The 22,093-nt window shown below is 41.0% G+C and overlaps 1 protein-coding gene across 2 annotated transcripts; it reads right to left on the reverse strand.

The window, feature by feature from the left end:
* Positions 1–2,151: 2,151 nt before the first annotated feature.
* PLP1 (proteolipid protein 1) lies at positions 2,152–17,604 on the reverse strand. Of its 2 annotated transcripts, none has more exons than XM_045817730.1 (7): positions 17,465–17,604; positions 9,564–9,750; positions 8,636–8,792; positions 7,293–7,461; positions 6,757–6,830; positions 4,999–5,064; positions 2,152–3,894 (listed from the first exon to the last, which is right to left on the reverse strand). In XM_045817730.1, exons 1-7 carry the CDS (start codon positions 17,466–17,468, stop codon positions 3,823–3,825), a joined length of 729 nt encoding a protein of 242 aa, XP_045673686.1. In that variant the 5' UTR covers positions 17,469–17,604; the 3' UTR covers positions 2,152–3,822. The 2 variants fall into 2 exon arrangements, with proteins under 2 accessions (XP_045673686.1, XP_045673685.1); XM_045817729.1 differs by having other exon boundaries at positions 8,531–8,792.
* Positions 17,605–22,093: the final 4,489 nt, after the last annotated feature.

Consider the following 22,093-nt stretch of genomic DNA (forward strand, 5'->3'; position numbering starts at 1 on the left):
TCTCTCCTTCATTTTTACCTTGGCTAATGTAATTATGATGTGCCTTGGTGTGTTTCTTCTTGGGTCCAACTTCTTTGGGGCTCTCTGAGCTTCCTGGATTTATTTCCTTTGCCAGAATGGGGAAGTTCTCCTTTATTATTTGTTCAAATATGAGTTCAATCTGTTGCTCTTCCTCTTCCCCTTCTGGTACCCCTATAATTCAGATGTTGGAATGTTTAAAGATGTCCTGGAGGTTCCTAAGCTTCTCCTCATTTTTTTTTAATTCTTATTTCTCCATTCTTCTGTTCGGTTGTTTCTTTGTTCGTTCTGGTCCATTCTGTTGTTTTGAGTCCCAGTTTCCTTCCCTTCACTATTGGTTCCCTGTGCATTTTCCTTCATTTCTCTTATTGTAGCCTGCATTTTTTCATCTAATTTGTGGCCAAAATCAACCAATTCTGTGAGCTTCCTGATCACCAGTGTTTTGAACTGTGCGTCTGATAGGTTGGCTATCTCTCGGTCACTTAATAGGATGAGTTCTGTGGCACTGATTTGTTCTTCTGCTTGAGCCATCTCTCTCTCTCTCTTTTTTGGGGGGGGGGTGGGTCTGGTTGTACCTGTTATGTGAGGAATGGAGCCTTAGGTGTTCATGAGGGCTGGGCACCCCAGTCGCTGGATTGTGATGTTGTATGTGGGGGCAGGGTCGAGAGGGAACAATGGTGGTTGCTCTGTTCTCTGTGGAACCTCAGTCTCTTCCCTGGGATCCTGGGTTGAGTGCTCTGCCTTGCTCCACAATCGCTGTCTCACTACGTCTGCCAGCTGCCACTTGCATACTCAGGGTCCACCCGCTGTGATTGTGCATGCCCCAGATGACTTACACACCCCCAGATGCATTATGCGCCCAATTCTCCCTGTTCTCCATGCCACAACCCATGCCTGGCTGCCTGTCTCCACCCCTCCTACTGGTCTAGATGAACGGGTCTATTTCAACTTCTTGGCTATCCGACTTCCATTCAGATAAATTTTCTATCAGTTCTGGGTGTTATTCTTCCTCTAAATTGTTGTTGTACCAATCTTGTTTATGCGTGGAATTACGGTGCATCCACCTATGCCTCCATCTTGGCTGGAAGTCTAAGTCAGATTTCTTTAGACTGGTCATTAGAGTGCTCACCAAGAGCATCAGATTCTAGCCTGGGGTTGTCACAGGCATTTAATGCTGTGTCCCAATGGCTAGTGGGTTAACCAATCACAGTTGCCACAGACTGATTAAATTTATATTGCTCTTGCCATATGTGCTCTGCCTTGACATTCAATCTTTCCTCTAGTACTTTCCAGATAAAGCTAAACATTACTCATGTATGAAGCATTAAGGGGTCATTATTGGAAAATTCAAATATTTCAAAGAAAAGCTAAGAATAACTTAGTTCTGAAGACACCAGAGCTGGGCACCATTATTGTATCAAAGAAGTAATCTTGTTTGATTCTGAATTAGCAGACCACTCTGAAACCTAACTTAAGATAAAAGAAACCTTAAACCACACAATGAATTGTTATCAAGATCTGAATTTTAGTCCAAGCTCAAAAATGTTCTTTTTGGGTTTCTTTGGGTTATCACTGTTGCTTCTATTTCTTAGTGTCACCAACTATAAAACTAGCAGTGATTTATCTAGTATATTTTAGAGAATTGTTGTGATAATGACTTGGATGACCTGAAAAATTAATGAATTTTTTAAACAAAGCACAATAAAGATATAATCTTTCAAGTTCTATTGTGGGGTTAAAGAGAACAATTCACTCAGAGGACACAATGTTTTATTGAGAACATTCTTAATTTTATTTTCTTTAATTTTATAAAATACATTTTATAAGATAAGTTTCTAAAAGCTTATCCATTATGTGTGTTAAAATTGAAATTCTATATCAGAAATGAGGCAAACTCTTGCAGTTGATTAACTCTCTTTGTGTGTGTACATGTGTATGTGTGCCTGGGGGGTTTTCAGGAAAGGCTGGTTAATTATGTTGTTAAATCAAAACAAAACACAAGGTATGAATTACTTCACTTTTTTTTTGATCTTGATTGGTTTCTTACAGAACCTTTTGCATCTCCTTCCTCTATGCAGCCTGGAAGCTTATCTGGTATACCGGTCTGAAAACAAATATCAGGTGTCTTTTTGAAAAGATATATCTCCTTAAACATTGCTGAAACCAGTTTGGGAGGGAAACATACAACTTTTTACAACAAAAGAGCCATCTACAGTTATACCCATAAAATCTTTCTTTCAGTAAAGACAAATCAGCCTTTTATCTTTAAACCAAAGTTAATAAACAAGAAAGAGAAGACTAAAACCTGAGAGCTATTCAGGTTTCAAAATCTTTCCACCTTTCCTTTTCCGTGGAATCTTGCCAACTGAATAGCTGACAGGTGGTACATTCAGTTATGTGTTCTACACCAAGAGAGAATAACCTGTATGATAAATCCAACTCTTTAACACACCAAGGTAATATTGCTATATCAAATCATTTCCCACTAGCAAAAAAGAACAATCAACTAATAATTAAAATAATAGGTTATTCAAGTCCACCAAATCTGTTTCTGCAAAAGGCAGAATAATTTATAGAAGATTGCAATAGATGCATGGAACTAGCCAATTTTATGTATCATTTGTGATGTTTACTATCCAGTTTTCATTTGTTAGAGAATCATATTCAAAGAATCATTCTCCAGACTGTTCTGGTACAAACCCATCCAAGTGAAAAACAAACTGGAATATGTGAACTGTGCATCAATCTGAAACAAATCAAGATCTTCAAATCACCTATAGTGACTGAATGGATAATACCCCATGAGAAGAGCACCATTGTGAAGATATGGCGAAGGCCAGAGTACACAACTAATTAACAGAAAAAAAAAATGCTATCATAGAGTTATCTACCCTGTGTCTATCAGAGGGCTGGCTCAGTTTACACTATTAGCCACTAGCAACTGCTGCTTCTTAAGTGAGTCTTTTAAAAATCTGAGCTAGTTTCTCTCTATTCTCAGCTCCTTGGAAACTACAGGGTTGTCATGGTAGCTGCTCTTAAGGAGGAGGGAGTAAGAAAATGCTGATAACACCCTGTTTCTCTTCTCTAATAAGGTGTAAGAGCAGGTTTCTCCTCTGTCTACACAGACACTATGCTCCCTTATGCTGTAAGTAAGGTTGGCTGAGTTATGGCTTAAATAGTCCTTCGCCATTGGGGTCAGTGCTCTCTTTCTATGGGTGAAAGATCCTTGCTTTGACCCCCTTCTCCCAGCTGCAATAGGTAGATTTGGAGAAATGCTTTTATTGTTTTACTGGCATTCCCTTTTTTCTTCTATCTTCAGTGGTAATAGGGAGACAGAACTGAATTCTCTGTTTTGCATATCGAGGAGAATATATTTGGTCCCTATAGATGGTAATAGGATCAGGTACATTCCTTCTTTCTACCTGAGCATCTTTCTTTTCACTTTGTTTACATCAGTGGAAGTGCCCTTTGAGAAGAAAACACTCCCTGGTCCTCAGGGGATGCTTGAAAATTGTGGTAGATCCTCCATTTCTTTGTGGCTTGCAGTTGGGGAGTCACCATCTTAAGCATTTCCCATTTCTACCAGGAGTCAGCTGTGAAGCAAAATGACTAAAACAAGTACATACAAGGGGAGAGTCCACAGAGAGACATCAATTACCACAAGACTCTCCTTTCTTGTTACACTCATCAAGTAAGAAGAGGGCCAGTCAGTGGCAAAGGCAAAAAGTTAACATGGGAGACATAGTATGTAGGCTGTACGGTTAGAGCCTCGCTAACTAGGGAAAGGGAAGTTTCTACAGGTAATCAGAACTTGGTGCCTCGGCCCATAAGTTTAAGGACGGCAAAGTTGTAAGTGGCAGCAATCATGAAGGTGAGCTGTAGGGAACAGAAGAGAGAATATGAGTGCGAGTAGGAAAGGAAACTATCTCCCTCCTCCAATATTCTTGGGCATGAGGAAGGAATGAACTAAATTATAACTAAATAAAGGAAGAAAACGTGTTCTTTAAAAAGTATCACATCCCAGGCTTTTGTCCTATCTACTTGACTACCACTCTTCTCTGAAACATTTCCTTCCAATGGCCCAGGCCCAGAGAACAAACTCATCAAGGATTTATTTCACACCTATGCTTGGCCTAACACAGACATTTCCCGGGGGAAGTGAATAATACATGGGCTCTGCCATCATCTTACCCACATGTTTAAGTGACCTGGAATGATAGGGTGTTTGCTGCAGGCAACACAGGCCTCCAGTGCTTAATGCATCAGTTTATTTTACAAAATGAGAAACAACTAGACTATATAAAACCCTCAGCAGTAGGGGACAGGAGTTCTGTGAGGTTATCCTTGAACATTCACCACTTACTCAATGACTTCAGATAAATTGTTTCACCCTTCATTGCCCTAGGTTTTTAATGTGAACAATGAATGCACGACCTTGACACTGTGCTATAATACCACCAGCGGAACTTGGAATATAGAATTACATCATAGTAATAACAATTCTCATACTGTTAGGGGGTCCTTCCAGTTTTTACAGGAGAGTAATTAAATCCCTTGGAGAATATCCAAGATGGAGTCATATTTACAGTATATAGAATTTCAGGGTTTGGAACACTATGTTTAGTAATGTTTCAGTGTTCTTAACACTGATCTGACCAGGATGTGTTGGGAATTAACTACAATGTATGACTGATGGTAAGTCATTTGATGATATCGTATGCTCTGTAAATGCTAAATATTATTCTTGACTACAAATCTCTTGCCTCCTCTTTCCTCATTTGTTTTGTTCCTAATTTCTGTTTTTTTATGCCTTGCCAACACAAAGTAGAAGTGCACAGTCTCTACACTTTGCTGTCTCTTCCCAGTAGCTTCTCTCTATCATTTTAAGATTAGAAGAAGTCTATTTTTTGACTTTCAATATAAGTAGACCCCAGTTATTCAGGCCCATTTATTTGCCAGTATCATTCAAAGATAACTCACCAGTGAAACCAGTGTGGCTGCAGCCCCCACAAATGCAGCAATAAACAGGTGGAAGGTCATTTGGAACTGCAAGAAAATGCAAAAGGAAGAACCATTTCTTGCAACAGAAAAAACATGCTCTGCTATATATCATGAACCCAGCTTTTTAAAAAGAAAAATATTTTATTTATTTATTAAAATATTAAATATTTTAATTAAATATTTAATTAAATATTTAGCATATTTAAAATATATTAAAATACATAATAAAATATATTATATAAAAATAAAATAAAATTAAATTAATTAAATTAAATTAATTAAAATTTTATTTTATTTTAAAATAAAATAATTTATATTTTATATAATAAATAAAAATAAACATAAAAATTTATTTTTATTTATATAAAATAAATATATATAATAAAATATTAAATATTTATTTTTTATTAAATATTTAACAAAATATTTAATATTAAAATATTTAACAAAATATTTAATATTTGTTAATATTTTAGAGTAGAGAAAGGAGGGAGAAAGAGAGGGAGAGAAATATTAATGTGTGGTTGCCTCTCATGCACCACCTACTGGGGACCTGGCCTGAAACCCAGGCATGTGCCACAGACTGGGAATCGAACCCACAACCCTTTGATTCACAGGCTGGTACTCAATCCTTTGAGCCACAACATCCAGGGCAAATTCAGCTTTCTGAATATGTGTTGATATCTTTCTCTGTGTTACTTCTGCATCTCTAAGTTGTCACTTCTCTGACAGTAGGTCTTCCATTCTTCAATGTATACCAAAATACCTAGCCCCGTAACACTCAGAACACAGAATACACATGAAATACTCATAAAATATTTTAACCAACTTGTTCCTTACAATTGTGCCCAGGATCCCAAAATTTTAAATCAACATTTTGTTTTCAAATAAATTATTCTTTGCCTTCTTCCTCAGGATTACTTTTATTCCTCTGTTTCATTTGTGTATAATATCTGTTCTCAATATAGTATTTTCCTTTTTCAAATGTACTGCTTTTTACTTCTCACTAGAGATTGAGAAGTTCCAAACTAAAAGTATTTTGTACAACATATGAACATCTCTAAGCACAATTTTCCTGATGGGGTGTTTCAACTAAAATAACGAAAATATTCATTTGGGGGATTTTACTATTAAGCTCTATCTTCACCTAAAGTTACAAATTTCTTGTTTAAGCAAGGGAGTCTTGGAATGGAAGGCTTTCTATACAGCTCTAGGGAACATAGATATTTTACCATCTATGATCATTGGCTCAGGCACACTAAGCTAATATTTTTTTATCCTCATGTGAGGGCATTTTGTTTCATTGCTTTTAGAGAGAGAAGGGAAAAAGAGGGGGAGAGAGAGAAACATTGGTGGGAGAAAGAAGCATTGACTAGTTGCCTCCCATACACAACCAGACCAGGGACTGGCATCTGTACTAGGTATCATATGCATCCAGACCAGGGATTGTTCACATCCAGATCAGGGGTTGCATGTGCTCATACCTGGACCAGGGATCAAACCTGCAACCTAGGGATGTGCCCTGACTGGGAATTGAACCCACAACCTTTCAGTTACAGGATGACACTCTAACCAACTGAGCCATACCAGCCAGGTCTATGCCAATATTTTGTGGAAGACAATGTCCTAACTCAAAATCCAGCAAACAGAAACTGATCCTTAAAATTAAAGGCCACAGGAAGGAATTTATATGGTACTAGTCATTCCAGTGTGAAGTAATCTAAATGGCCTACTCACCTCAGCTGTTTTGCAGATGGACAGAAGGTTAGAGCCACACACCTTGCCAGGGAAAGCATTCCATGGTAGAACACCTAAGTAAGACACACAAGTCAACAAAGGTAAGCTTCATGGAATTGTGGGGCTACGTGAAGACTTTTTCTTCAGAGCCCTTCTTTCATTTTTAATCATCCTGGCTGAAATTTGGATCCTACTAACAATCAGGATTCTCTTTTCTAAAGATTTACCAAAAAATAGAAGGTAGTATTGAATAATTGTAAAATCTTGTGTTTGTTATTGAAATGTAGTGTTCTGGGTTGGGAACAGCAGTCAAATAGGAAAGAATTGTGTATACAGCCAAGAAATCTCCCACTTTCAAGAAGTTCCCTTCCAAGGGAAGAAATATCTTCAGTTTTGGTGGAGAGGGGATAACAAACTAAGATCCAGGGATCCCCCTTACATTCCCCCATAATTACCACCCTCCTTACCCTAAGAACCAAATTTATAGTGCTTCCATAAAGGGGTTGAGAAGCCAAGGCACACATGCACTAACTCACCATACATTCTGGCATCAGCACAGAGGCTGCCTATACTGGCAGAGGTCTTGCTGGGGGAGGCAATAGACTGGCAGGTGGTCCAGGTGTTGAAGTAAATGTACACAGGCACAGCAGAACAGGCAAACACCAGGAGCCACACAACAGTCAGGGCATAGGTGATGCCCACAAACTAAAACAATTGACATGGGTTGGTTAGAAATGAGCATTAGCCTATAGATGTTAAAACACAAAGTGGGAGATCCTGGAGTGGCATGTGCCAGAAATGGAACCAGATGCCAGGGATCTCCAACCAAATGAAATTAGTAAGCAAGGCACCTCTGACAAATGTCATTGGCAGTATCTACTAGAGAACTGGCTCTGAGTGTGACAGAGGATGGCAGGAACAGGTGGGGGGTTGGAGTGAGAAGGATCCCTGGGTTAGAGAGGCTTCAGGAGACTTTTTGGGCAGATAAGGTGTGAAGAAATCAAAATAGATCTTGAAAGAAAGTTGTGCCATTTCTTGCCTTAGGCTGAGCTTAGAAAAATCTTTCTTGTCACAAGACTTTTGATCCCTAGTCATTAAACAAAGCCAATAGGAGATTTAAATTTCAGACTCAAACAAAACCTTTCTAAGTCAGCTGCTCGTCTCAAAAGACATCCACAGATGTTCATCCCCCAAAGGACCTTTTAACTTTTGAGACTGGAAACCACTGTGTGCCTCAGTAGAAGCATGGATGGCCTTCAGTCAAAAGATGAAGCATTAAATATATAGATTTATCCTAGTTACCCCTAGGACCTCCAACAGTGTATGATCCCAAAATATTGTGAATCCCACCTTGGAGTCAATTATTTAATTTCCATGATCTACCATACCTCTCAGATTAGCTACCTATGTCTCAGCTGCATGGGTGACATTTTAGACTCTTAGGCAGTCAGATCTATTCTTGTTATGGTCCCTCCAAGGAAGGAAGTAAAGGGATACCAACAGATGACTTAGAAATGGTCTGATTATACAAAGCATTCCATAAAACTCATGCTTTTTATTTTGAGATGAAATTTTCTAGGGAAGTTTACAAAGGTGAGGCTAAACCAGATGGGCACCACGTTCTTCCTGACCTTGTTCAGCTGTAGCCATCACTTCCTCACTAAAAGGCCAGGTACCTGGAGAGGAACCAGCCTTGTGAGACAGTGAGGCCACAGAATCACACCCAATTGTCCCCCACCCCTTGTTATTGCCACAAAATCCTGAGTATGATCACCTTGTCGGGATGTCCTAGCCATTTTCCCAAACAATGACACACCCGCTCCAAAGAATGAACTTGATGTTGGCCTCTGGAACCCCTCCCCTTCTGGCCCCCTGTTACCGTTGCGCTCAGGCCCTTGCCGCAGATGGTGGTCTTGTAGTCGCCAAAGATCTGCCTGACTGCACCAGTAGTGTAGAAACCCTCAGCCAGCAGGAGGGCCCCATAAAGGAAGAAGAAAGAGGCAGTTCCATAGATGACATACTGGAAGGCATGGATCCTGCATTAACAGATAGACAAGTAAGACCAGAGAATCTTATTAATTGAGGAACCAGTTCCCTTCCTGTATAAGTGAGGTGGACACTTAAATGTGCGCCTAAAAAAAAAAACGCTCAGGAGTCTTTAGAGGGATCACTAGGCTCCATCTACATACTTCCACCTTATCTGGATTGAAGTAAAGGAAGACAGGGAGTGTGTGGCTAAATGCACATGTTTCTCTACCCACACCTTGCCTACCCTATGACCTGAACAAACAGAACTCTACTCTCCTTTGCCTAACCCTTCAGAGATGCTCCCTCAGAGGAGAGAAGAGCTGGACAAGACCAACGAAGGAACAGGAACCTAAACTGCTCTAGAAATAGAAAAAGCTAGTACTGGTCCTGAGCAGACTCAAGTGGTGTGTCAAACCAAGTGCAGTGACCCTACTCTGTCCAGTCATTATGCCTCCCCTGAGTTCTCTGTACCTACTACTTTGGAAGCTCCAACTCAGTCACTGTTAACCCTACTGAGCAAACGTTTGAATGCATGGGAGAAAACAAGGGCTGGGGGAGTTGCAACCAGACAGGCTCCTCTTTTCTGAACTTGGCACTTTCCCCTTATTTACGGGTTCAGATGTGGTATAGGTGAAATCTGCACACAGAAGGAGGACTCAGGAATCCTTCCCAATGCCATGCCAATCCCCTACTTGTTACTAAGGTACTTATGAGTTCTGTATCTCCAAGATGGAGAGAAGGAAAAAGAGAGGGGTTTGTGTGGGATGACAAGTACTCACACATTGATAAGATACTCATAGTCCTGGTAGTTTTTGGAGAAATAGGTCTCAATTAGTTTTTCTGTACCAGTGAGGGCTTCATGTCCACAGCCACAGAACAGTGCCACCCCAAAGAAACACAATCCAGTGGCCACCAGGGAGGCAAAGGGGGCCCCTACGAGACATCTTGCACAGCACTCTAACAAACCTGGGGGAGAAGGAGGGGAAACAGTCAGCGATGTACAATAGGAAGGCCATGACACTCATACCTCTCTACCAAACCATTCAGATCCTGTGCTCACATGCATGGATGGAGTCTAATTTCAGAATCCAAGAAGCAGGAGAGTATAGAGCTTTAGGCTTCTGGAATGTGAGACTGACTCTAAAACTATGCATTCCAGGTGGGGGAAACTTTGGAAATTGCATGCTTCTGGATATTCCTGAACACTGTGTGAATATGCTACATAGGACGCTTGATTTGTCTTAGTCTAGATATGTGGACAGAAGTCCAAGGAGATGGAGGGGACTGGCAGAGGACAGAAGGTGGTAATGGGAGAATTACTATTATTATTCCCAGTAATAAAAATTCTTAGTGATTTTTGAACATTTTTCCATGGCTGATTTGTCCCCTTATATTGTTGCTTAACCAATGTCCCCATCCTCAGTCTTATCATTTCTGTCAAAATAGCTACAAAGAGACTTTATACAAAGTCAGCAGAGCATGAAATGTCTTATTGGCATGACAAAAACAGACAAGGGCCTTGGAACACAGGTGTCTTAAAGTGCTAACAGTCCCTGAGATCCCCAGACCTGCTGAGACAGGAAAAGCATACAAGAAGTCTCAGGCTCCAAGAGCAGTTGTGCCCTCACTACTAGGCCCATGGTCTAAGGTGCTACATGAAGTAAAACTCAACAAATTTTAGGTAGATAACTGTCTATATGAGGAAAGGATGGCTCCCTCTGGCCTCTTGGTCTGATCCCCAGAAGGTAGAAGAAATAAAAATGTTAATCCTGTCAGAAAAGAATTCTTTATATATATACATATAAAAATACACACACAGACTTTATATATCTATTCATATATAACATATATAGATATGATATGTGAAGTATTTTATATTTTTGTATATTATAGGTACATGAGTTATTTATATACATATACACACATATACACACAAATAATCAGCAATTGTGCTGAAAAATTGCTATTTTGGAAAAGCATCTTGGGAATTCTTATAAAAAGAAAATAAATTGTATTAATTTTTAGGTTTGAATTTTTGTACAGAGCTCACTTATTTATACCAGAGTACCAGGGAACACAGGAGTCCTTTATCCAACCTTTCTAATACTGGTACAGTTAATTTTTAGCCCTGAGTGCTTGATCATCTGATGATTTGCATGGCGGTATTGCACAAGTCTGAATAGATTCTAAAGGACCAAATTATCTCTATAATGGGAAACTTGAGTTAGACACATTTGTCTCTGTTCTCAGAGCTACAGAATGAGTGAGTCCTATACCTACCATCCCCTAAAATGACAGCCATTCCTTGTCCTCAAAGAGCTTCTCCTTCAAAGATTCTTCTATATCACATCATAGATTAGGCTTGGAAGCCCAAGCCAAACAGAGTAAGTAGTTAACATTTGCAGCAGAACTGAATTTGTTTTCTTTTCCAAGAAATGAAGCACTGCTGTCAAAAAGCTTGGCCTCTTTTGGAAGCAATTTGTAGCTATGCTGCTGTAAGTAAAGGCAGAGTTTACTTAGCATGAACTTTGTAATAGTGCTTAGTAAAAATGTCTCAACAGAACTGGTCCATGGTGTGTATGTGTGTGTGTGTTTGCACACGCACATACATGTATAGCTACAAATGTACACACATATGCATGTGTATACCAGAGGGAGAAACACAACATTTTAAATTTATTGTTATTCTCAGGAAAATTTTCAGAAATTGATCTTCTTTTCATAACAGGTTAAAATACTAGATGCATCCTGTAAGTCAAGAAAAGAAGTTTGAGCCCTGGCTGGTGTGGCTCAGTGGATTCAGCGTTGGTCTGCAACCCAAAGAGTCGCTGGTTTGATTCCCAGTCAGGGCATATGCCTGGGTTGCAGGCTAGGTCCCAAGTAGGGGGTGTGTGAGAGGCGACCACACATCGATATTTCTCTCCCTCTCATTCTCCCTCCCTTTCCCTCTCTAAAAATATATAAATTCTTTTTTTAAAAAGGAGCTTGAAAATAAGTAGTGCTGCCATTTTCTTTCTCTGCCTATCCAACTTTTCTCCACCCCCAAACTCTTAGACTCTTCTAGTAAAGAAGGTCTCTGAAGCCTGGAGGTGGGGGGAGGGAAACATCAGTGACCCCACTGTTCCCTCTCTCCCTAGCACAAGGTCAGGGCTTAGACAGAGCCCTCCATGCTCCCTCAGACAAAGAAGCCTTGTTTTTCCCAGAGGTCTCAGGAGCCTCATTGGTATTCTGCAGGGGCCCACAGGCCTGGGCATGGAGAGGGGGTCAGAATCAAGGAACAATGGCAGAACTGTTTGTTTAGAGTAAGGAGAGCCATCCACCCTAGCAAGTGACTACCCTGGCCCATTCACTCACCCCAGCTTTTTCACCCTGGGAAGGGCTAAATGGTGGTGCAGGTGTGATCTGAGATGGAGGAACTTGAAGCCTTGCTAACCAGAGAATTCCACTCCAAGTTTTAGCTGATGCCTCCTCCAGAGTTGTAATCCTCTTTAGTGTATCTGATCCATTGATCATTGTCCACATTACCAGGGAGTGTCATATGTATTGTTCTTACTGGGTGATGAAGAGCTAAACCTGATACCTTCTTTTTACATCCATTTTTCCTCTATTTTCTTAGAGCTCAAATAACATAGCAAATCCTTTTCTGCTCTATGGCTACTCAAAGCAAGAGACAAGAAGGACACAGGCTTTAATAAATCTTTAATGTGGAGTCAAAAATAAATGAACCTAGATAAATCTATCACTGTTGAGCTATAAACAATTCAATATCAACATAAGCATCATATGTCCATCTTGTCACAATCGAAATAAAATGTTTGTTCTGGGGCATTTAAGTCCAGGAGAAGTGAAGAATCTGTCAGTCTGTCTAAGTAAAATATCAAATTTTGGGTTCCAACAGGGAAAAACTAAGAACATGCAAGAAACTGTCTTCTTCAAAGTAGCTGACAATCTAAACATTCTGAGAAGGGTCCATTGGGTTCACTTTCATTTTTCATAGCCCAAGAAATGTCCATGGGGATGGCAGAATAAGAACCTAAAGCCACAGGCTCTTTATTTCAGAATCCTTCATGGTAGAAAGGGTATTGGTGTAATTCTGGAAGGCTGTGAGGGATTCTGAAGAAGTTTCTTGCCTCTCTCAAGAAACAGTCTCACATTTTCCAGGCTAAATACAAACTGCAACATAGCAGAGTTGGCATAAAAAAACTGTATAGTAATCATATTACCCAATGCAACTCAGTTGGATTAAAACAACTTTGATGAAAGATCAGAGAAAAATAATGACCCTCCCTCAGTGTTTCCTTTTCATTTCTGCTTATGTAGATTCAGTACAGTTATTAAATACATTAGCACTAACCTAGATCCTATGATAAACAAAAGGGAATTATAAGGCTCGGCCCCTTTCTTCAAAGACTTTTCAGTCTTGGGGAGAACAAACTTATGTCTATGAATCAAAGACCAAAGCTACCTATCATCTTGTGCTAAAATGTATATAACCAAGTCCCATGGGGAAAATGTAAGGAAAGGGGAAATATTCAGTGTTGACTAGATTTATCTGCAAACTCCTCAAACTAGTCTAATGGATCTGTGATAGAACGTGAAGCTCTTTTCACCAATGTTCTTCACAGGAGTTTGACAAAGATCAACAGGAATGTTGTAACATGTCCATATCTATCCAAGAGACTGTGTTGATCCTGATGCTGGTACTTTAAGCAGGAACCAAGAGCTCACAATCCCTCCCTCCTTTCCTGTGCCCTGGGCATGCCTCAAGAACAAGCTCCATGATGGAAATTCATCACGAATCTGGAAACTTATCAAAGGGAGGAAAGGAAGGGCTTCATAGAAAGGGATGGTAGAAAGAAACCAATTGTGCATTGCACAATTCCTACCTTGTCCCTTAAACCCAGCTAACAAAGGGGAAAATAGAGCCCTATACAATATAGCTAAACAACAGGCAAGCTTATTGAGTAAAAAACTGGCCCTATATCCCTAGGTCTTTAATTTGTACTATAGTCTTACCCTCCTCCCAGATCCCACCCCTTAACCTCACCCCATGAACAGAGGTCTCCTTGATCAGAGCCTATAAGCAGTTGACAGGGCCAAGATGCTAGAACAGCAGTGACTGGTACTGGGGATGGATCAGGATCATTGGGTGGGTTTTAGGAGTAAAACAACAATCATCAGGAGGTACCAGCAACAAAGAGTTTTGCTTCTGGGTTTATCCTGTTCAGACAAAGTCCTGCCTATAATCTTGTCTTTCCTACATGAAATCAGCTCTTATACCAAATTCAAAGACTAGAAAGGAGCCCTGCAGCCACTGGGGCATGGGAATCCAAGTCTCCCGGATAGGCAAGTCCTGTGGACAGAGTTAAAGCAAAAGAAATCCTAGACTCCTCTTCAAATGGGTATTATTATTACCATGGCAACTGCATCTAGACCACCTTGTTTCCTATACTCTCTGGTCCTCCACAGCATGCGTATGCGTGCATACACACACACACACACACACACACACACACACACACACACACACACAATCAATGTATGCCCAAATATTGGGAGAATGGGGTAGAAGTTTGATTGTTAAACTCTATCCATAACAAACTGCCTTCACCTTGCCCACATATAAGAAGGTAAAACAGAAGCAGCTGACACTATGCTAAGAGACAACATTTTTCATACCTTATTCCTTGTCAGTGTCCTACCAATGTCTCCTCTCTTCTTGGTTGCAGTGTAAAGCTGATCTGGAGAACTTTGTTGTCTTCCTTGGAATATCACTGACTCAGCGTTGTGCCTGGCAGAGAACTCAGAGGCCAGCACAGAGCAGGCAGATTGCCCTTAGGATCATTTGAAAATAGCCAGGGAGGAATTAATCCATTAGTAATTGCTGAGCTTATGATATAAGTTTAGCCCCTGGTGGTGGCAAAGGAAGGAACAGCTGTTTTGTTTGCCTTTCATGGTTGATGTGATTCTTCCTGATCATCTCACTATTCTGACTAGACCTTACCCCGGACCTGAATTTCTGGGGGCAAAGAAGGCATTTCTACCATTGCTTTCTTTCAAGACTAAGAACTATCTCCTGATGATGGTTTTCAGGGCTTCAGGGTAATATGCAAAAAAGCAACAAGAGAAAAAAGATGCCAGTCTGGGGTTCTGCCTTGATGGGTTTGAAGGCTGTATTTCCCCTATCCAACCAAGTCACAAGAGGTTCTTGAGCCTTATTACTACTGAGATAGTTTTGAGAGAGTACTTCTAGTTGTCAGACTGTTGAGTAAACTGGCTTTCCTAGCACAGAGCCAGAACAAAATCCCCTCGAAGCAGAGCAGATTTTTACCTCTACCTCGTTCTCCAAGGGCTCCTCTGGTTCTGCAGGGCTGAGGTGAGGAGTGGGGTACAGAATACTGTCCATGATCATTTTAATAAGTGTCTCTAAGAAGAATAAGTAAATGTGCTTGTTTGGACTTGGTTTCTTTTTAACTCTTGGCATTCTTGCAGCATTTTTGGAGTAGGCTGGGGTTCAGTTAGTTTTCAGGTATTTTGTAAAACTGGACCCCTGCTCTGCCTCCACACTTTGCTTGGCCTACACCAACTTACTCTGAGCTAGCCAAAACTAGGAAAAACATCAAAGTCTGGTTACCAGGATAACAGCCACTGTTCTCAAACATTAGGCTTACAGGAGTCAGTGTTTTTGCTGTTCAGTAATGTCATTGTTTTATGGAACAGAGACCAATCAACTACTGTCCTTTGGCTCTTTCCCGGTTCTAGTGTTATCCCAAAGACTCATTTGGAACACCTTCCTCCCAAGTTGGGACAAGGTTTAAAGAACTATCATTTCCCCTATAAATCTTTTGTGCAGACACTACTGAATTAATTGTTCCTCTTTGTTTCCAATGCTACAGCATTCTATATGGTTGAGGTAGTGAGTTCCCTGTACCTGGAGGTGATTAAGAAGAGGCTGTAGGAACATTTAATTGGCTACTGTAAAAGGGATTATTGCATTAAGGTTTGGCTCAGATAGCTTCTAAAGTTTCTTCCAACCACAGATTCCATGATGTAATTGTCTACTATAATTGTTAAAGATCCACATACTTTCATCCCCTGAAGAAGTAATATTTAGCACCATTCTTTACTCCCTCCCCATTTTAAAATCACAACCTACCTAAACAGCCACTCTGACATCAGGCAGGTTTTCTGATGTCTGGAATTGGGAAGGAATTGAGTTTCCCCGACATTCACCTCTCACCTGGCCACACTCAACTGGTAAAATGATTCTTACCCAAGTGCACAAAGTGCAGACAAAGAAAGCCCAACCACTTTGGAAAAAATAAGAGTTAACTTGTACACAAGTTACTATATAATAATTGGTATTATCATAATTTACAATGGTTAACCATTTTCAAAGGACTTTTACATCATTATTACTTGATTTTCACAACCTTGAAAGCAGACAAAACTGTTATTGTGATCCTCATTTTCCATATGAAAAAGTGATAATTCACAATGACCTACCCAAGGTCACGAAGTTCATATATGGCAGATCTGGGATATAAACTTGATTGTGCTGACTTTTGATTCAGTGCTCTGCCCTCTTCATTATCCTACCTGAAAACACGCTGAAAAGAGCTCTCTTGATGTTTCAGGATAAAACAACCTAAAGGCTGACATCAGCTTAATAGAATTGAAAACCTATCTTTCTAAATGTTACTGGAGTCTTCTGGGCACTACATTTGATGGTGAATATACAGGGCAATAAATTTTCATTTTATTTAGGATGTATTCAAGCTGCTACTCTTGTTTTGCCCTGTATGATTAATGTCTACATGTTTCTGTAGCATATTGTGTGGACAAATACCCTTGTGCTCTGCACACCTTGCTCTTAGTAAACATTACCAAAAACTAAACATCATAGCTTTTCTCTTTGTTCACGGAAACTAGAAAAGTCCTCAGTACTCAATCAAGTCAACAACAGCCCTAAGGCCCTAGCAGCCTCCTTGTCATAGCAAGGATTTAGAGTTTGGACTATGCCCTCATGAAAGCTAAACCTGTGAATATTTTTTGGATATGGCCACCCATACATACATGCATGCACACACACACACACACAACTACTCATATCCACAAACCATGGTAAAGCCACTGAAGACTTTATTTTTATGTTCTGAACTTGAGATTGGCCTCCTTGGCCATGGCCAAGCCTGAATCCATTTTGCCTAATTCACCAATTTCCTACTGTTGCCAAATAGGGTCCAAATTTTGTATAAAGCAAGCAGTTATTTAGTACATCTGAGAGGTAACCAACAATCAGTTGCCTCCAGCAGAACCAGGGATGTCAGCTGACATGGCCATTACCAGGGTCTGAGAACCAAGGGGGAAAAGAAGGTAGAAGAAAGTGAGGGGTCAAGAGGACACGTAACCATATCCAGCCTGCTGGGCACTCTCTTCAAGGACCTATGGGACTTTGCAAGTGCTGTGCTGGAACTCTTTGCTGACAAAGCATCAATCTCAATACAGCAGAGAAGGAGTTAATCTAATTGAGTATTAAAGAATAAAAAAAAAAAAAAAAAACAAGTGCCAAAGCACAACTCACTTAAACCATTGAAAACCCTGAACCCCAAAGTTGGAAATTCTCTTGTGCATTCCTGTGCCTGTTTAAATATTCCATGCTAAAGTTTTTGAAACTCACCCATGTCTTTGGGATTCTGACTTCAACTGTAGCCGGCTGGCTAGTCTGCTTTACAGCTTTGTTCAGCTGGAAGGATCCTGGTCTCTCTAGTCTCCTTCTTCGGTCCTTTACTTTTTCTCTCTGAATATCTTTGTCCTTTTCTCCAGCAATGAAAAGGGCTTTCTGATTGACAGCCAATCCCCTTAAAGGGATAGGCCTGCTTTCCTCCTCCTTTCCTCCTCCCCTTCTCCTCCCCTTGTCCCCACCTCCTCAGGGATACTCCCTTCTGTAATGGCTCCATCTTTTCTGCTTTTCATTACCTTTTTTTTTTTGCTTTCTTTTTAGTTTTCTTTTTTCTAAGAGTTGCCTATATGGAATTTCACTTTGCTGCAGAGATATCTAGAAATGTGTTTGGGGCTGGAAATGCAAAAAAAAAGAGATCCTAAAAGCCTCTCATTGATATTTAGATCTATTTGGTATAGGATGTGGCATCACAAGTATCAGAAGCTGTGGAAGTAGTAGCTCTGGTGAGGGTTCAAGGTAAAAAACCTAGATGCTATCTTTCAGAGTCCTTCCTTCCAACTCTGGCACCAACCCCAACCCTCACTCATAGCTGCCCTTGGCCCTGTCCACATTTCCCTTCTCCTCATTCCTTGGCAAATAAGCACCTACCCCACCCAGCCTCAGAAACACAGCAGAGAAGAAAAAATTGTATTTTAAAATAATATCCTCCAACTGAATAAGGACAAAATGCAAACTGTTGATTACACAAATAGATTGTGACCAAGCACTGCATCAGTTTATCAAGAGGATAATAGAGACCCAGAGAGGAGTCAAGTCCTGTGCAGGTTCACTGAATAAGCTAAAGAAAAGATCAAAGTTAAGAGTGTGGGTGATTTCCAAGGAAGATAATTAACTTTGATACAAGCTAAGGTCTTGGAATCAGGTAGTCAATATCCCATCCTGAGAATGCAGTATCATTGGAGAACTAAGGCTGGGCTCACAGGGAGGGTATAGGTTGGATTAAAGCAGCAGATGCCAGTGAGGGTGGAGAGAAAGGGGAAAGGAAATATAGTGATTGCCCCCGACAAAGAAACACTAAGGAAAAAATGGCCAAGCATAAAAAATATGGGACTAATATATGAAACCTGCCTTACTAATCAATAATAGTTATTTATAAAGACTATGAAGGTATTTGAGGGCCAAGAGCAATTAACCTGGGAAGGTTTTCTAAAAAAAGGTGAAAAAAATTTTTTGTAAATGTACCATAGTGTTTTGATCCACTCATTTACTGATGGGAACTTAGGTTGCTTCCAGCACTTGGCTATTGTAAATTGTGTTGCTATGAATATTGGGGTGCATAGGCTTAAAAAGGTGAATCTTAACCAGTATCTATATAGGCTCTTTGTTATTGTTCTTTATCCTTTAAGGAGCCTCAAAAAGGCATAGATCTCTTGAAATTGAGGCCCACATCCTCCTATGGATGGCCTATAAGGAAGGTGTTGGCATATAACTAGAGGAGTACCTGTTGGAAGACTCCAGGGAAAGAAGGTATGGGCCTCCAGAATTTTTCCTATGACTTTGCCTTTGGGTCAGAGAGAAGAGGATGTACTGAGCAGAGCCTAGAGACTTCTTGCAGAGGCAGAGAGACAAGGTTGTGTCTTACACTTTTTTCTTTGAGCTGTAACCTTGAACTTATTTCTGGCTTGGACTCTGCTGTTAGGAAAAGGGAGAGTCTTCTACAGATGGCCTTGTGGGTCCACTGAAGTCCTGAGTTCTTCAGTGTTTGAGGCTTGTCCAGTGTCCTAGAACTCTAGGTCCTTTGCTCTCATTCCATCCCTGTAAATGCAGCCCTTATTGCAGAATGGTACAGAAGTAGCTTCCCAGAGCAGACCAGAATAAGGCCATATGACTGAAGTTAGAAGGTCCCGGGTCCCCTGACCTCACCAGCCCTGCTTTACAGCCATACCCTCTACCTGTTGAGGAAGCTGAGTTGTAGTATTGTGCCAACAATTAACTTCTGGATAGTTCTTTTTTAGAATGGCCCTATAGGAGAGGGGGGACCAAGAGCAAGAAATCCCCAAATGTGCACCCTCAGCTACTCAGATAACAGAAGGAACTGAGTCCAAACTTTGGGGATTCTGATTTAGAGATTAGAGAGATGGTTTTTAGGGATTAGATAGACAGGATAGGCTTGTATGTAAGTGAGATTGCTCAGGCAGAGCCTTCTCATAAATCTGCCCCTGGATTTTCAGCAGTAGTTCTGAGACCGCTAAGATCTTCTGAAGAAAAGATGTGTTCTCAATAAACCCACAGATACCAAATTTTCAACCATGTTCACCTAACACACATTCTCTTCTCCTTTCCTACATCTCTATTGCCTTACTATGCATTTCATATTCTCCACAAGTCTCAATCTGTTTCGATCTCTCTCCTATGTCTCCGTTTCTCTCTGTGTATCTGTTTTTCTGCCTCTCTCTCTTTTTTTCTTTTTCTCTCTGTACACTCCGTGATGGAACATGTCTTCCTGTCTCCACCTAGTTCTTATACCCAGGGATGGGAAAGGGGCTTGGCCAGGTGACTGCATCATGTTCACTGTCCCCAGTGCCTTAAGGTTCCCAGCTCCCCAGAGTCTAGTGTGTTGCAGTTACCCCTTTGTCCTAACACTCTGCCTCAGCACCCACTAACTAGCCCTCTCCTGATCCTTTCCCAGAGGCCTGATAGGGTTTCTTTCTAGGCTCCCAAGGGTTTTTATTTTTTAATTTACCCACCCCTACCTATTTCTGTGATTCTGCTTCTAATGGTTCTGCTGGGTGTTGTGGCAAAATTTTTTTGAGTCCAGCTGGGTTCTCCAGCAGTGCCCAGGGATTCCTTAGGAGGGCACTGCCAGCTTTCTTGGTGGCAGCCTGCTGCCTGCACTTTTGCCTGTGGGAACAATGTAAGATTGTACAAAACTAGTAAACACTTTGCTTCATGCAATTCTGATGGGACCTCAGAGAATCTGGGCCCATTTGATCCTAACTTGCTTTGATTGTGCAACTTTCTTACAGATAACTCCAAAACTCTTGGATATTGACTTCAGTCTCTGCTCCATGGCCCCATAGTACCTGATTCTTGAAGGCTACTGGGCAAGTGGGCACTCTTTGCACCATTATAAAGACTGAATTCTGAAACTCAGGGAGTTCCAGTGAATTTCTCCTAGAAAATTAAATAAGGGTTCAAGTGCCCAATTCAACAGTTCACTTCTCCATGTCCACATAGAAGATCATAAAGGGGAACAACAAAGATATGGTCCTAGTGAAAGCCAGGGGTCACCTGCTAGCATTTGAGCTTATGGAGCTGAGTTTTTGCTTCTCCACAAGATAATGTCCTCTCAGGACAAGTTTAGGAAGTCAAGTGGCTTTTTCTTACAGCTTTTGTAGCCCTGGCACAGAAGGCTGGCTACCAAGCAGGCATTATATTATACTGTATGTACTTGCTGATAGAGCTTTCCATATATAACTTCATGCTAAGTGCTTTGACCATGCCTTTCTGACCAAGAGAACTGAGGGCTGAGGGCCAGAGATGTCACATACTTTGAGCTAACATGGGCAGGTGGAGGCTGCTCTTCTTCCTCTCCTGAAGATTCAGGGAGAAGTGTGAGGATGGATGAGAGCAAGTGATGACTTAAATGTGTATTTGGGAGGGGGAGCTGCCCATGGTTTCTGGTAGAGTAGAGAGCAAAATAACCAGAATAGGACTTCTGATCAAGATGGAGACAGAGGTAAACACGCCTTGCCTCTGCACACAACTATAGCAATAAATAAATAAATAAATAAATAAATCTAGACTACAAAACAAATATCACAAGAATTGTCAGAAAATCTAGCTGTGTGTAGGTCTGACAACCAAGCATTTAAAGAAGCCACATTCATCCAGGTGGGTAGGGGAAGGAGAGACATGGAGAGGCACAGAGAGGTACAGAGAGGTAGAGAGGCCCAGAGATGAGAATGGGTGGTTCCACATCCATATGTAGTACATAAAAATCAGGAAGGATACCTGAGGAGGAAGGAATACCTTGGGAGTGAGGGGTCCCAGTTCCATACCATGACCCCAGCCCAGGGTTCCATTGCCAGGAAGATAAGCCTCCATAACATCTGGCTGCAAAAACCAGTGAGGCTTGGGGCAGTGGAAGAAGCTACAGGATTCTCAAGAGACTTCTCTTAAAGGGCCCCCAACAGAGTTAGGACTCATGCAGACTCACTCCCTCTGGGATTCAGCACCAGCGTAACATCTGGAAGGGCACGTAACATATGGGGAGAAATTGAAGTGACTGGCATTAGGATGATTGCTGGGAGACAGCTTCCTCCCAGGCAAAACTCCAGAGACCAGGGAGTGGCATTGTCCCCTCTCCGAGCCCTACCCCACACGGAGCCACAGAGCACTGAGACAGGTTGTCCTGCCTTGGTGAATACCAAAGGCTCCACCCCATACAACTTAACAGGTATGCTTTTCTACAACAGGCCACACTACTAAGATGGGGAGTCAAAGCAGCTCTACCTAATACACAGAAACAAACACAGGTAGGCTGCCAAATTGAGGATAAAAGAAATATGACCCAAATGAAAGAAAAGAACAAAACTCCAGAAAAAGAACTAAACAAAATGTAGA

Source organism: Phyllostomus hastatus, unplaced genomic scaffold (genome assembly GCF_019186645.2).
Source record: "Phyllostomus hastatus isolate PE091 unplaced genomic scaffold, TTU_PhHast_1.1 phas_scaffold_28, whole genome shotgun sequence".
NCBI classification, from domain to species: Eukaryota; Metazoa; Chordata; class Mammalia; order Chiroptera; family Phyllostomidae; genus Phyllostomus; species Phyllostomus hastatus.